Source organism: Phoxinus phoxinus (genome assembly GCF_949152265.1).
Source record: "Phoxinus phoxinus genome assembly, chromosome: 12".
Taxonomy (NCBI): Eukaryota; Metazoa; Chordata; class Actinopteri; order Cypriniformes; family Leuciscidae; genus Phoxinus; species Phoxinus phoxinus.
The window spans coordinates 13,367,484-13,381,260 of record NC_136887.1 but is presented as its reverse complement, the minus strand read 5'-3'; the positions used below and the strand labels follow the sequence as shown (position 1 = coordinate 13,381,260).

The 13,777-nt window shown below is 37.8% G+C and overlaps 3 protein-coding genes across 3 annotated transcripts; 2 read left to right on the top strand and 1 right to left on the bottom strand.

Moving 5' to 3' along the window:
- Positions 1–237: 237 nt before the first annotated feature.
- Positions 238–3,745, bottom strand: tmx2a (thioredoxin-related transmembrane protein 2a; the record flags this gene model as incomplete). Its single annotated transcript, XM_079629858.1, has 8 exons — positions 238–683; positions 760–889; positions 1,351–1,416; positions 1,484–1,590; positions 2,375–2,451; positions 2,581–2,694; positions 2,795–2,855; positions 3,557–3,745. 8 exons carry the CDS (start codon positions 3,743–3,745, stop codon positions 516–518), a joined length of 912 nt encoding a protein of 303 aa, XP_079485984.1. The 3' UTR covers positions 238–515.
- Positions 3,746–3,872: 127 nt separating this feature from the next.
- On the top strand, positions 3,873–7,738 carry pmf1 (polyamine modulated factor 1). Its single transcript, XM_079629859.1, has 5 exons — positions 3,873–4,154; positions 4,246–4,351; positions 5,537–5,637; positions 7,172–7,367; positions 7,465–7,738. The coding sequence occupies exons 1-5, from the start codon at positions 3,967–3,969 to the stop codon at positions 7,531–7,533; spliced, it is 660 nt and encodes a 219-aa protein (XP_079485985.1). The 5' UTR covers positions 3,873–3,966; the 3' UTR covers positions 7,534–7,738.
- A 556-nt stretch (positions 7,739–8,294) lies between these two features.
- On the top strand, positions 8,295–12,384 carry med19a (mediator complex subunit 19a). Its single transcript, XM_079630917.1, has 6 exons — positions 8,295–8,643; positions 8,758–8,880; positions 9,027–9,160; positions 9,252–9,348; positions 9,444–9,538; positions 12,124–12,384. The coding sequence occupies exons 1-6, from the start codon at positions 8,424–8,426 to the stop codon at positions 12,187–12,189; spliced, it is 735 nt and encodes a 244-aa protein (XP_079487043.1). The 5' UTR covers positions 8,295–8,423; the 3' UTR covers positions 12,190–12,384.
- The last annotated feature ends 1,393 nt before the right edge of the window (positions 12,385–13,777 follow it).

Genomic DNA, 13,777 nt, shown 5'->3' with positions numbered 1-13,777 from the left:
TGGATTGAGAGATGGATCAGGGACGTCCTGTTTGTAAAACTGACTGTTACATTTTAAAAGGCCTATAAAACGAGTATAATAATGTAATCTTCATGCATTTACATAGTTTATGAACAGGATTTTTTTTTTTAGATCAAACAGTGATTGGCAAACCCCCTGCAGTACGTACCACCCTCATGTATCATGCAGATTAAAAATGATTTTCCTTGTGAGTGCAAAAAAATGAATGCAAAGAGGCCTAGTTCAAACTGTACTGAATACATTTATTATAAAAGCCAGAGGTCACAATGTGATATATGAAAGCAAACACGGCTGTTTGCAAATTGCAGGTTTATGTGTTGAATGACATAACTTTTAGATTGTTTTCCTGAAAAGTTGTCTGTGAACTAAAATGAAAGTCGCGGTTAAGATTTCCACATGTGAGGCATTTAGATGTGTTGCACTGTTATGTCATGAACCCAACATGTGTGTTGGGTTCATGATGCTGAATTCATGTGCCAGTTCAGTTCTGTGTCTTATTTGTCTTTTTTGCTCTCTGGCTCCTCCTCCTCCTCTTCCTCCTGCTCTTCTTCTTCAGGATCCTCCTGCAGGATAGGCTTCGGTTCCTCAGACTTCTCTCCCTTGTTGAGTTTCTTATATTTTTGGAATAGCTCATTGAGATTAAACTCTCGAATTATATTTTCCTGTAAAACACACAAGCGAGTGTTAGAGAAGAATAACCAATTGCTCAGTATATCTTGAGAGTGTTGGAGTTTTTACCTCAGTGAAGCTCCACCCACTGGCCCGTCCCTTCTTGTCCACCAGAGGGCGTCGCATGAGTTCCCGGCCCCCCTGCAGTAGCAGCAGCGAGGGCAGTTGCTTGCAGAGAGGCGAGGGGTTTACATTATACCTGGAATGAGAGCACAGGACTGTCAGTGTTGTCTTTAATCATAACTAGTATAGCAAGATAACTCTAACAAAACTGTTGAGGTTAAAGCCAAATCGAAATTGGACAGATCTTATTTTCTATGTAATATCATAAATGATTTATCCGTGCCTATCATTAATTTTTTTTATAATGCATGCGCCCTCGTAATCTTTAATCAAAGTAGCTTCCAATCTCTCTTGTTGCGTCATCTCTTCTCTGATGATGTTTAGTGGCGTGAGGGCGGGGCAACCTGTCACTCACGTCAGATCCACCAATAGCAAACCACAATCCAATCAATTCCCAATGTACGAAAGCCCCGCCCTACATTTGTTCTTGTTCGAGAAGCCGTTTCACTTGGATATACGTCACAATATAGGGAAGAAAAGACTATTGCTATACTTCTGTTTCATGCTGACTTTGAAGAGAAGTAAAGATGGCTTTACCTCTCGGCAACCGCTCCGTGTTGTCCAATGTCCACTTTTCCAAATTTGAGGCCTAAGCAGCTATAGCTGTTAAACACAGGCAAAGTCATTAACCTCGTTAAGAGTAGGTGTGTGTGTTAGTAGTGTGACTTACTTAAGTGATAGGTCAGCAAAAATGGGGGCAAATGACTGACACTCGGGAGACCAGTTGGCATAAAACTCAACAATCCATGTCTCACGACCGTCCCTTTGCAGTTCTTCCTGACATTGTGTAGAATAATGTGCACATTAGTTTCAGTTCAGAACATAACATAACATTAAATTAAGTAATGTGGAATCACATTAGCAGTTTATACTACTGTAACGTGGCCTCAAATGTCAATCTGGATCTATATGCAGATAAAAAAGTGTTTAATGGTTCAAAACATGATACATATCCATGACTTGACCGTGGGACACATGACATGAGACGTAGCTCTTGATATTGACCCGCAACACCATGAACCATGAAAGGCACATACACATAAACAAACAATAATCCACAAAGGGCAAGGATAGACACAATTTTAAATAGCTAACTCAAACATGACAACAGGGAACAACTAATTACAAAGAGCAAAATAACTAAGACCATGGTCAGAACAACAAATGAACATGAATGCATGAATTTCACATTTCAAAATAAAAGACATGACACATATCACAGGATCCTGATAACGGCAATGTATTGTCAGATGACTTGTAGGCCTATAGCTATTTTCTATCAGTAACATCATGTGATATAAAAATAAGCTTTTTATATATATATATCGGGAATGGACAAAAATTATGGCAAATTACATGGTCCAAATGTCTGAAATTACAAATGATTACACTGAAAAGAGAAAAAAAAAAACATCTTAATGCTTGTTTTAATATAAAAACAAGAATATAAATATTATTATTTTTATTAAAAAGCAGAACTGTTTGAGTGTTAGACATGCATATCAACATGCAAAAGAAGATATTGGTCAAATATACTGAAGTCTGACTGAATTCCACTCACATCTATAGTTGAGTCACTGAAGTATGTGATGTACTCGGGGCCCATGTAGATCGGTGGTTTACATGTGATCAAGAACACTGTATAGAGAAGGCACAGTATCAGAAATGTAATATCGCACATCACAGGATTATGTAATGCTGTTATTTTCCGAATCACGTGTGTTACTCGTGATTATTTCCAAGTGTGTCGTATTTTCATTTATTTACCCACACACAGCGTGAGGTAGAGTAGGCCAAGTCTCAGGTCCACTCGGAAGAACAGCACCACGTTCGCCACCTTACTGAAGAGAAATAAATTCCCTATGTGTTGCTCCACTGTTACTGCGAGGGAAAGAGATCAATCCTCAATTCAAAGAAAGCACCATCGATGTACATCGTTTTCATGAATACCTATTTGAAGATGTGTGTAATCTGAACTTACTGGCTCTGCGGTTCTTCATCATGACAATGGCACTGAGAAACATTAAAATCTCCACCTCCCTCTAGGAACAATAATACACATAATACAAATAAATAAACACATAGGCTATATATATATATATATATATATATATATATATATATATATATATAGGCTATATATATATATATATATATATATATATATATATATATATATATATATATATATATATATATATATATATATATAATTAAGCAACACAACTGTTTCCAACTTTGATAATAAATCATCATATCAGAATGATTTCTGAAGGATTATGTGACAGCTTAAAATGCAGCTTTGATCACAGAAATAAAGTATATTTTGAAGCAGATTCAAATGGAAACCCATTATTTTAAATTGTAATAATATTTCACAATATTACTGTTTTTTTTTTCTTCTGTATTTTTGATCAAATAAGCAAAAGAGCCTTCTTTCAAAACATTAAAAATAGTAGGTCATGTTTTATGTTTCCAAACTTTTGACCGGTACTGTATAACAATGGCATTATTGTAGGCTATATATAATAGCCTACACTTATATATTGCATTTTGTTTTATTTACAGGGACAGACAGCACAGCATGCAGCAGCACCAAGATCCAAAAACGTTACTTTTCTGCTAGTGCAAGTGTAAAGTGTTATTAAGCTGCAATAAAGTTAGGCTATAGTAAAAATCCTTTATATGAGCAAGAGTTTCCTGAAGGCTTTCCCAGTGAGTGTCTCTGAGCTGCAGCACTGACCCAGTCGAAGGCGCATGAGTTGTTGTCTTCTCTCTGAGAGGGCAAATGCTCGCACAGTCCCGGACAGCGGCGCACGAGTGGAAACGCCAGGGTCATCAGCAGTGACAGCAGGTAATAGGGCCGATAAAACCATTTATAAATCTTTGGAAGATGGTATATAGTGGAAACAAGGCCTCTAATTAAACTCATTTCTGCAGCCGTAGTAAAAACCAACTCCCATGTGGTAAAGGAAAGAGGAGGGGAGGGTAGAAATAGATCATAAGACAGCTGAGGGGTGACTGCGGTAATATGAACCTTCAGACCAGATAAACGCGTTTTGACAAAACGACGTGAAAGCTGCTCGCTTTCCGTAGTGTGACGCGCGTGTTCTTGGCGGGGATTTTTGTAAATATCAACAGGTCGGCAGTAACATGGAGGAGTCCGAGAAGAGCAGCGAGTCTGTTTCAGCTCAAAATATTGCGGATAAAGTCTGTGATGTTTCGTCAGAAGCATCGACTGGTCGCAATGATTCGGTGAAGTCAACTCAGTCTAAACCGAGACTCAAGCTCTTCAGTAAAGTGATGGAGAAGAGTCTGCAGTGGCTGCTGGACAACGCCAGGTAACCCGGAGAATTTCACTTAATTCGCATTCAGACTGGAGGTTTTTGTTGTAGCTTCAATGTTTAAAGTTAGTGTCACTCCATGTGTCAGTTTCGATAGGTTTTCCCACTATTTCCAGCCACTGTCAAAGCAAAACCCTCAGCTGACTGAAGCCATGCACAAACAGTTCATCAGCCAACTGCAGACTTTAGTACAGGTAATGCATAGTGTGTATTTTAATTTTAACCACATATTTCTTTCCGTGTGACTTGTAACATTATGTCCGGGGACTACAGATGAAAAATGTATTTGGCTGATTGTGGTGTATTTACAGAAATATGTTTTATTAATGTGCAATGTCACTGTTAACTAAGTAAACAAATAAAATAACATAACATAATCAGAAAGAGCTTTATGTGTAGTTACAATAATACAGCATTTTCCCCACCATACAATATAATGTATATATTTTAATGAATTGCATTCCATTTAGGAACACAAGTCATCCAGCTTTTATTAATATGATATTCTAATATCGATCTAGTTTACTGCAATGCTAAGTGTCTCATAGGAGCCGCCGAGCGAACGCACAGAGTAACATTATAACACAACTTTCACACACTCAAATGTATTTTTAGTGTGATTGTTTTGACCAAGTAAAATCGCAATGCATAACCCCACATTTTAAATTCCTCAAGTAAAGTGGCATGTATGAGTAGTAATTCAGCACTTGCGACTGTTTCATTAGAAGGAAATAAAATAATGTGAATTTAAGTGTTCAAACGTAACTCACAAAGTTGAAGTTCAGGGGCGAAGGAGGTGGACGCCAAACGTGAGGCATATACGCTTAATAAAAACAGCAATGTGAATGTCCCAGGCTCTCGGCTCCGCCTTGCTTTAAAGCACAGTAATGTTAATAAAACTTTAATACATTAACTCACCGATGAACACGATTTCTGCCTGAGTCCCATCGGACTGCTTTCCAGTGCGAGTGAAGACGACAACTCCCATGATTCCACGCTTATTCACGCCATCATCAATGAATTGAATAAGTGACCTCCAGCTCCAAAACTTACATACTGTGCCTTTAATTGTCATGAAAATAATGTCACAATTAAAGTAAATCTTGATGGTCCTAAAATGGGCTTAATTTTTGAATTTTTCAAGCAAAATCTAACTTAATCTCCCCCCCCACACACACATTCTTGACAGTCTTAAGTCACATTATCTACACATATCTCACAACAGATGCACAAATTACACGTGGGTAATTTCTTGATGGATTGAGCCGTGTAGCATTCAGCGGTTTATTTGGTCAGAATGTTGCTTTATGTTAGCAGTGTATCTGCACAGTTTTAGTAATGATCATTCTGATCATGTTTTGTGTTGGTGATGTGTTTAGAAAGAAATTGCCACTGTGATTGAGGAGGGCGACCTGCAGGTGAAGCTTGAAGAGTTGGACAAACTGGAGGAGCTTGCCAAAGACACGCCACGATCTGCATGGTGAGTTCACAGACTGATGCTCTCCTGACTCCACTGAGTCTTGTTTCTACAATACATACAATAACCAAAATAGGCATTATTCCTACAGTAAAACAGTAACATAATATTGCTACAAAATAGTTATGAAATGGATAAATATAAATAGTTATAGTATGGAAGTCAATATGGCCCATCAACTGTTTGGTTACCAACATTTTCCAAAATATCAGCAGAAGAATGACACTCAATAGTGAGTAAATTATGACAGAATTTTTCTTGGGTGAACTGGCTTGCAGACAATTTATAATACAATAGAAATCTGATTGTATGGATTTGATATATTCAGTCAACTTACTCAGTCTGAATAAAAAAGTATTATCCCATGTTTCCATTAGGCCCTCTAGTTGGTTAAGTTGAATATTCAAATATGGTGTTTTTTTTAATGCTTTAAATTAAAGGAGGATGTAAGATTTATTTTTAATACATTAAATTAACCCAGTTTATTGTTCATTGATTAATATTAGTAAGACATTCATGGGTTTGTCTCCCCCAAATGTGAAAACGTTGAGTTTCCCAGGTAACACCTAAACATTGAGAGCGGTCCGCTCAGATCTGTCAATCACTGTCCAGCTCAACCAATAGTGCGAGTAGGGGGCGTGGCTACTGTAGCAGGCGGGGCCAAAGGGTGTTTAGCCGCTGTGAGACCATGACTGAAGCGTTACATGGAAAAAGACGTTTAGCTTTTGGGTACGGAAGAGAAAGCAAAAAATCACCGCATATAGACCTTCAATGATTAAACGGGTCATGAACACGTCAAAGCGAACAGGGCATTACGCTGCTACACGCTATGATGGACGGTTTAACACAACATCATCATCCACTCGTTCAGAAAGACAAATGTACCAGTTCTAATGTTTCCTTTGCTGTGTCCAGTGTGGATAGCCTAAAAAAAACTGTGGAGTGTCATGTCAACTCATCCGCTCCGTGCCACTAGTGTCGTAGAAACTACATACATCTCCTTTAAAGGTCCCATATTGTACATATATTTTAGGTTTTGATGTCCTTAAGAATATATATTTGCGGTTTAAGTAGTGTACCAAAAACCATCTCGATATATTTTTACGGCTCCTTTCTCAGGAGCTCTGCCAAGAACAGGTCGATTTTGGCCTGTCTACTTTTATTCATGAGCCTCTCTTCTGATTGGCCTGTTGTTTTCTGAGTGACCCACCATTGGTGGGGGTGGTGACTGAAGGCGGACTGAGTAGTTCTGACATCACATTTATACGGAAGTCACAGCAGCTTGTGAAAAGGCACAGCTGCTTTATGCAGGCTGTGTGCATTTGTCTGTGGATCGACTGTTTTAAAACTTATATGGTAGTTTCATAGCCCCTAGACCTCTGTTATCATGGAAAAAGCCAGGAAATTTCAGTTTTGACAATATAGGACCTTTAAAAACGATCTGTCTTTAAATACTACTATCTCTTTCTCTTATTATCCCTAAATGAACTAAATGAAAGATTTTTTGCTTCTTTTTTTTACCCTTTATATATTGCAGGCGTCCGAGTGGTGTTCCAGAGCAGGATGTGTGCAGTGGTTTAGTGTCATATTATAAGAAGCAGGAGGAGTACATGCGTATCCAGCTGAAGAAACTCCAGAAGGAGAACGCTGCTCTTGCTCAGAAGGTGCAGGCCGGCCGAGAGAACATCACACACACCGAGCAGCGCATTGCCTCAGGAGTGGAGGAATGGAGGGTAAGAGGGAAAACTGATTACATTGAGACTCTCACACACATTTTCATTGCCATATGTTACCACAGATTCAGCTGTACCTCTTGTTCTCCACCTGCAGGCATCTCTTGAAGATCTGGAACCATTTGTTTTGACTCTTTCCTCATCTGAAAACTTTGGGTCTCTCTAACATTCATAGTCTAAATCTTTTTCTCTCTCTTTTTTTGATTAAGTGAAGCTTAAATATGAACGTATTGTGCCTATACATGGTTTATTGTGTTATAATATGCCATTAGTATGTGTACTCTATTCATTAAACATTTCATGCACTTTTTAACAGTGTTGTGTTTCATTTGTCTCAGTGTAAAGAATAAATAAATGAAAAACACAATTTGATTACTGTAGTACTCCAAGACAATTATTCCAGTAGACGAAATTGTAATATAAATGTAATATTTAAATAGAAAATAACTACAGTTCTTGTTGCTATTGTAATATATTAATGCAGGATCTCCTTTTACATTATAAGAAGCATATGATTTTTTTTGACAGTGCTACGTTACCATTTTTAATAATAATATTGTATTTATAAAGTGCTGTAATATTGGTGGAAAGTTGGGCAGGGGAAACTTTTCTTTCAACTCTGGTTATTATTTGAGAATATAGCCCACAAGCATGTTATGGTCTTTAAAAATAAATAATACAAGCTTCAAATGAATTTATTTACAGAAATTAGGGTGTTTAAAAAACGGGTGCTGTCAACTGTCCGCTGTCCGCTTACCAAAATTCTTTAAAGTATTTTATTTTGTGTTCAGAAGAAAGAAACTCATACAGAGGTAACGTTATAAAACAGCATTAGGGTAACTAATGACAGCTATTTTAATTTTTGAGTGAACTATCCCTTTAATAAAATTGAGTGCGCTTATGATCGTGTCATTATGGTACCGCTGTTGTTGTTGATAATGTGAGAGAGCTGCTTGAACACACAGTACAAAACCCCGTGTGACCGGGCAGCAGTTCGGGCCTTTTTATTTGAACTTTGTTTTATAAAAATATATAAATGACTTAACTGCAGGAGTTATGACGGAAATATTTTCAACTTTATTCGGACAAAATGATGCACAGCCACCCACGGGGCCAGCGGCTATGGGGTTCGCCCCCGGAAAACCTCCGCCGCCTATGCCGCCCAACCAAGCGCCTGTGGCGGCTCAGATTCCAGCACAGCACGGGGATGAGGGGCCTACACTGCGAAAACCCGGAGCCATGAACGAACCTTTCTATTTATTACGAGAACTGCCTGGTAAATACGTCTGTAGTGGTTAATAAGACCTTAGAGTACATGTGTCATTTGTAACAATGTTATGTAACATGGTATACTGCATCTGGATCAGCTTTTGAGTTTGTTCTGATTCAGTTGGAAACGACCTGACGGGAAACACGAACCTCATCACGCACTATAACCTGGAACACGCGTATAATAAATTCTGCGGCAAGAAAGTGAAGGAGAAACTGAGCAACTTCTTACCAGAGTTACCAGGTAAGGCAATTTGAGAGAGAGATGCATAATATCCAATGAATTCCGTGAAATATCTTGCCACAAATGCTTATAAACTGACTTTTGACATATACCATGGTGTTGTTATCCTAGCATTTTGCCACTAATATGTGTTCTCTCTCTTGCAGGTATGATAGACTGTCCAGGGGCTCAAGATGGCAGTTCTCTGCGCTCTCTCATAGAGAAAAACCCGGTCTGTGGAAACTCTTTCAGTCCACTGACAGGAGCTCTGCTCACTGGATTTAGACTACACACTGGCCCGGTAAACTAGTGCACTAGGGCTGCATGCCCAGACAGCATATTGTCTAAACATCTTAAAGCCTCATGTTTATAGTGTTTGTGTGTGTGCTTAGCTTCCAGAGCAATACAGACTGATGCACATACAGCCGCCAAAGAAAAAGAGCAAACACAAACACAGACATCATCGACCGCAGGATCCTCTACCGCCAGGTGACATACTAACCCTGAGACATTTTCTTACGCTGCTAGTCTCTGCGCATACGTGCATGCATTAACTTGGCTGTAACCTGTGTTTTCCTGAGCAGAAACCCCTTCAGATTCTGATCCCAAGAAGAAGAAGAAAAAGAGGGATGATGACCCTGATCGCAAGAAGAAAAAGAAAGACAAAAAGAAAAAAAAGGTATGAGATTGCGTAACGTCAGGATGAGTTTACAACAGTCCAGCTGGCAAAGTACTTTTGAACAAGATTGGGTGTTAGAGGACAGACTATGTATATTTTTATAAAGTAATAATTAATGTATAAATGCATAAACTTTGGAGGCGGTTTAGCTTCTTTGTAAATGAGATGCAGCCTTAAACTTTGCCCTTGTCATGGAAGAGTATATATTTCATAATTAATTTTAAGTTGCAGATTTTGCAATATTTTTACTCTAATAGCTTATCTTTCCCCACACATATGAACTGTGGTCATGCAATAACGTTAAAGGATAATTCCGGTATTTAACACCTTGAGTCTATATTGTAGTTTGTTTTGGATGAACAAGAGTGGTGGACAACATTTTTTTGACAATGGTTCCTCTCTCGAGTTTTTGACTATAATAGAATTGGCCATGGACCCATTTAACATTGGAGTCAATGGGCATGTCCGAAAATGTCATTAAAACAGCCTTTAACATTAGTTTTCAAAACTCTGCAACTCACCGAGTGATTAGTGATGTTAGTTGATGTTCCAGAAACAAAAGGTGTTGCGAAATACAGTTTCTGTCGTGTTTTATTCATCATTTTGTAAAATCCCATTGAATTCTGTTGAAGGACTGAGTGCTCGTTAATATATAAATGCGCTACCGGAAACGGAAAGGGGGCTGTTTACATTTGGTCAATGTAGTCTTGTCGATGTAGTCTTTTTGCTCGCTTCCGTTTCTCATAAGGCTAGCGAGCAGAGCTGTGCTCCGGGAGAGTAAGCGAAATAAACAAACAAAACCTTGAAAATATTGAAAGACGTGACCACTGACCAGTGCAATATGAAGTTGAACTCGACTGTGACCGTGAGTGTCCCGCGAGACATAAACATCGGTTATCGCCATCAAGTGGTCGGGAGTGTGCTAACGCTTCAGATTCAAATATTGAGCGGAAGTTACACGGTTGTGAAAAAATAGTTCCACTATAGCAAAATAAACGGATTGGAATCATATATTGCGACGATATATTGTTTATAATCATCAACGAACACCACTAACCACTCGGTGAGTTTAACAGTTTTGTAAACGAACATTATTGGCTGTTTTAATGACATTTTCGGACATGCCCATTGACTCCAATGTTAAATGGGTCCATGGCCAATTCTTTTATAGTCAAAAACTCGAGAGAGGAACCATTGTCAAAAAAATGTTGTCCACCACTCTTGTTCATCCAAAACAAACTACAATATAGACTCAAGGTGTTAAATACCGGAATTATCCTTTAACTTTACATCGCGATGCTGAGCTACAGTGAAATGATAGAAAAGACATTATCTGTGATAGCAATTCGCCTCATTCGCGCAAACTGGAGTAGAATGAGGCTCGCGTCTACCGCGCTAAACGTGTCTTTACATTGAAATCACTCGCGCCAGACGCTCAAGAGAGAGTCAGGAGTAATCATCACCACGGATCCGTGATAAGTTTTGTGATCTGTCTCGCCACTATGTAGTAGCATGATCACTTTGAGGGGAGGATAAAGATAATTAAGCAGAGGCAGGGATACATTGACCAGAAAGGGGGAAATCCCACGCATTTTACGTTCTATTTTTGACTTTTTTGGCGACGATGTTTTCTTCTCCTGTGGCTTGGCATATGTATGGTCCATAATAACAATGCAATCCAGACTTTTAAACTTGCCGGTGCAGTTTCAAGCGCCTCTGCTCTGCACCTGCGTTTCTGCTGGTTTCGGCTGGCTCTGAACGAAAACGCGCTGTGGAAACACGTTGGCTTAGTACTTTTTGTCCCTCTCTGCTATTATAGTTTTGCAAGATGGCGGAACTACATGGAAGCCTCCGTGGACCTACCCGTCCCATGTACATAAAGATAATAAATTCTTAATTTATAAGGATAAGTCAGATAATTGGCCGAGGTATTTGTACACCATTGAGGATGAGGACATATTTATGAATAAAAATATTGATTTTAGATAATAAAATACCTAAAAAGATACTTAGTGTCCCTTTAATTCTGCAAATGTAATCAATGTGTAAATGCACTTTCTGATTTTACATATTTATAGCAGCTTTGTAAAGAATTAAATTATTTTATGTTAATAAAATAAGTGTTGTTACTGTTAACTAAAACAACTACAAATGTTTTCGTTAATAGATGTAAAAATAAAAAAAATAAAAAAATAAAAATAAAAACTGACAAGATAAGTTTAAGTACTAAAATTAAAACCAAATAAAATAAAAAAAGCACAAACAGACTAAAAATTATATAAATACATTAAAAATATAAAATAAAGGCTAATTTAAAATATTAATAAATGTTAAATGTATATACTATTTATATACTTTAATAGTATATAAATAATACTACAATAAAAAAATATGATATTAAATGCATAAATACATAAACTTCGATATCAATAACATCCGAAATAAAAAATGCCGCCCAAACCACATCCATGCGCTGTAGAATATTCTGCCTAGAATCTCTCTAGACACTGTAAACTGCTTTGATAGATCCCAGTGTATTCTGTGCATGCTTTTAAAACATCTGCTTTATCCTCTTTTTCTCTCAGAATCGACACAGTCCTGATCATCCTGGTCTTCCTGGATCTCAAACCAACAGCAACAGCCTGAGATAGAACGTGTGTGTGTGTGCGTGTGTGTGTGTGTGTGTGTGCGCGCGTGTGTATGAAAGCATGTTGAACAGTGTTAGAGACCCTGATATGGACCAGTGTGTTTGACCGATGTTTACAAAGACTTGATTGTTGAAGATTTCTGCCATTTTTTTTTCTGAATATAAAGAAAACCTGAATGAATAAACTTCTTTACACATGCTTCAAATTAACGTGTTTTTTTCACAGCATGATTGGCAGTAGAAAAAAAGTCACAGATTTCTATAGTCAGAATAATTTGTTTTTAGCTCTAAACAGCTCTAATCTAAAATCGCTTCAAATATGTAATTGAAACAGTCACACATTATTCAGTCAGGAGAGGGCAGTGTTGGACAAAGAGAGAGAGATAGAGATTTAATTTAATCATTAATTTTGATGTGTTTATAATTATTATATGTATTAAAGCTTTGGCAATATTGTATTGTGTACAGTCATGCCAATAAAGCAATTTTGAATTGAATTGAATTGAAAAATTGAGAGAGAGAGATGTTGCAACATTACTCTAGACATTTAATTTGCTGTAGTGTAAGGAAAAAAAGAGACTTGCCAAGTAAGAAGGCTGCAGAAAATAACTAGTGATATTAGGGACGCTAAAAATGAACGAGGACCATCAGAATGGGATACCTTCGGTTAATGCGCATGCGCAGCAGTGGAATTAGTGGAATTGCGCATGCGTAAAATTTAAACCATCATTTCAGCATACCAGATTACAAGCGGTAAGTGTTGGTGTATTATATCGCATATTATATACACATTACTAACAACATACCCCTTTATAAACTGTATTTGTATTAATATACCCCTTTATAAACTGCATTTGTATTAAACCAGGGGCCATCAAAACAGCATACCCCTTTATAAACTGTATTTTTATTAATATACCCCTTTATAAACTGTATTTTTAATAAACCAGGGGCCATCAAAGAAGCATACCCTTCACAAACACTGGTATGCAGTTTTGACAAAGTAGGCTAAATTGACAGAACACCGGGACAACATTTCCCAGTGGTGCTGCTCAGTGCAGAGACCCATATTTCTGAATAGTAGTCGGGGCCTGGGACCGCGTTTCTGAATGAGAAGTGCTTAGTAACTGGCTCCAGGTCGTCAAAGTTAACTGACAGGAAGCATTCACAGAGTAAAGCTGATAAAATCAAACTTTACTATGAAATCGCACCTCGTGACTGACTAAAGAAACAAACACGCTGCACAAGAGCACAAACGGAAATGGCGGTTTACAGTTTGGACTGAGTGTCTGAAGGCTTTGCTCTCAGTTTTTTTCCCCTGTAGATTAATTTTATGGCAGTCTTTGCTATTATTTCTGACGTGATATCAATATATAAAACAAAGTAACAAAAACATTAAAGAATATTGATCAAATATAGCCTACTGGATTTATCTAGCAAAACGATATGAGTAACTTTTATTGTCTGTTGACGCTGCTCCTAAATTAGTGTAAAATGCCGTATAATAGCCAGACCCCTGAAACCGTATCGGAGGCGGATTTGCTTCTGTGTAAAAGAAATGCAGGCTTAAATTTTTACCTCATTATGATAGC

Bases quoted from the DNA above. Each gene is read 5' to 3' on its own strand.
- pmf1 (XM_079629859.1), top strand. From the start codon at position 3,967: ATGGAGGAGTCCGAGAAGAGCAGCGAGTCTGTTTCAGCTCAAAATATT. The intron at 4,155-4,245 runs GTAACCCGGAGA...TCCATGTGTCAG, and splicing joins TGGCTGCTGGACAACGCCAG to TTTCGATAGGTTTTCCCACT. The intron at 5,638-7,171 runs GTGAGTTCACAG...TATATATTGCAG, and splicing joins GACACGCCACGATCTGCATG to GCGTCCGAGTGGTGTTCCAG.
- med19a (XM_079630917.1), top strand. From the start codon at position 8,424: ATGACGGAAATATTTTCAACTTTATTCGGACAAAATGATGCACAGCCA. The intron at 9,161-9,251 runs GTAAACTAGTGC...GTGTGTGCTTAG, and splicing joins TTAGACTACACACTGGCCCG to CTTCCAGAGCAATACAGACT. The intron at 9,539-12,123 runs GTATGAGATTGC...TTTTTCTCTCAG, and splicing joins AAGACAAAAAGAAAAAAAAG to AATCGACACAGTCCTGATCA.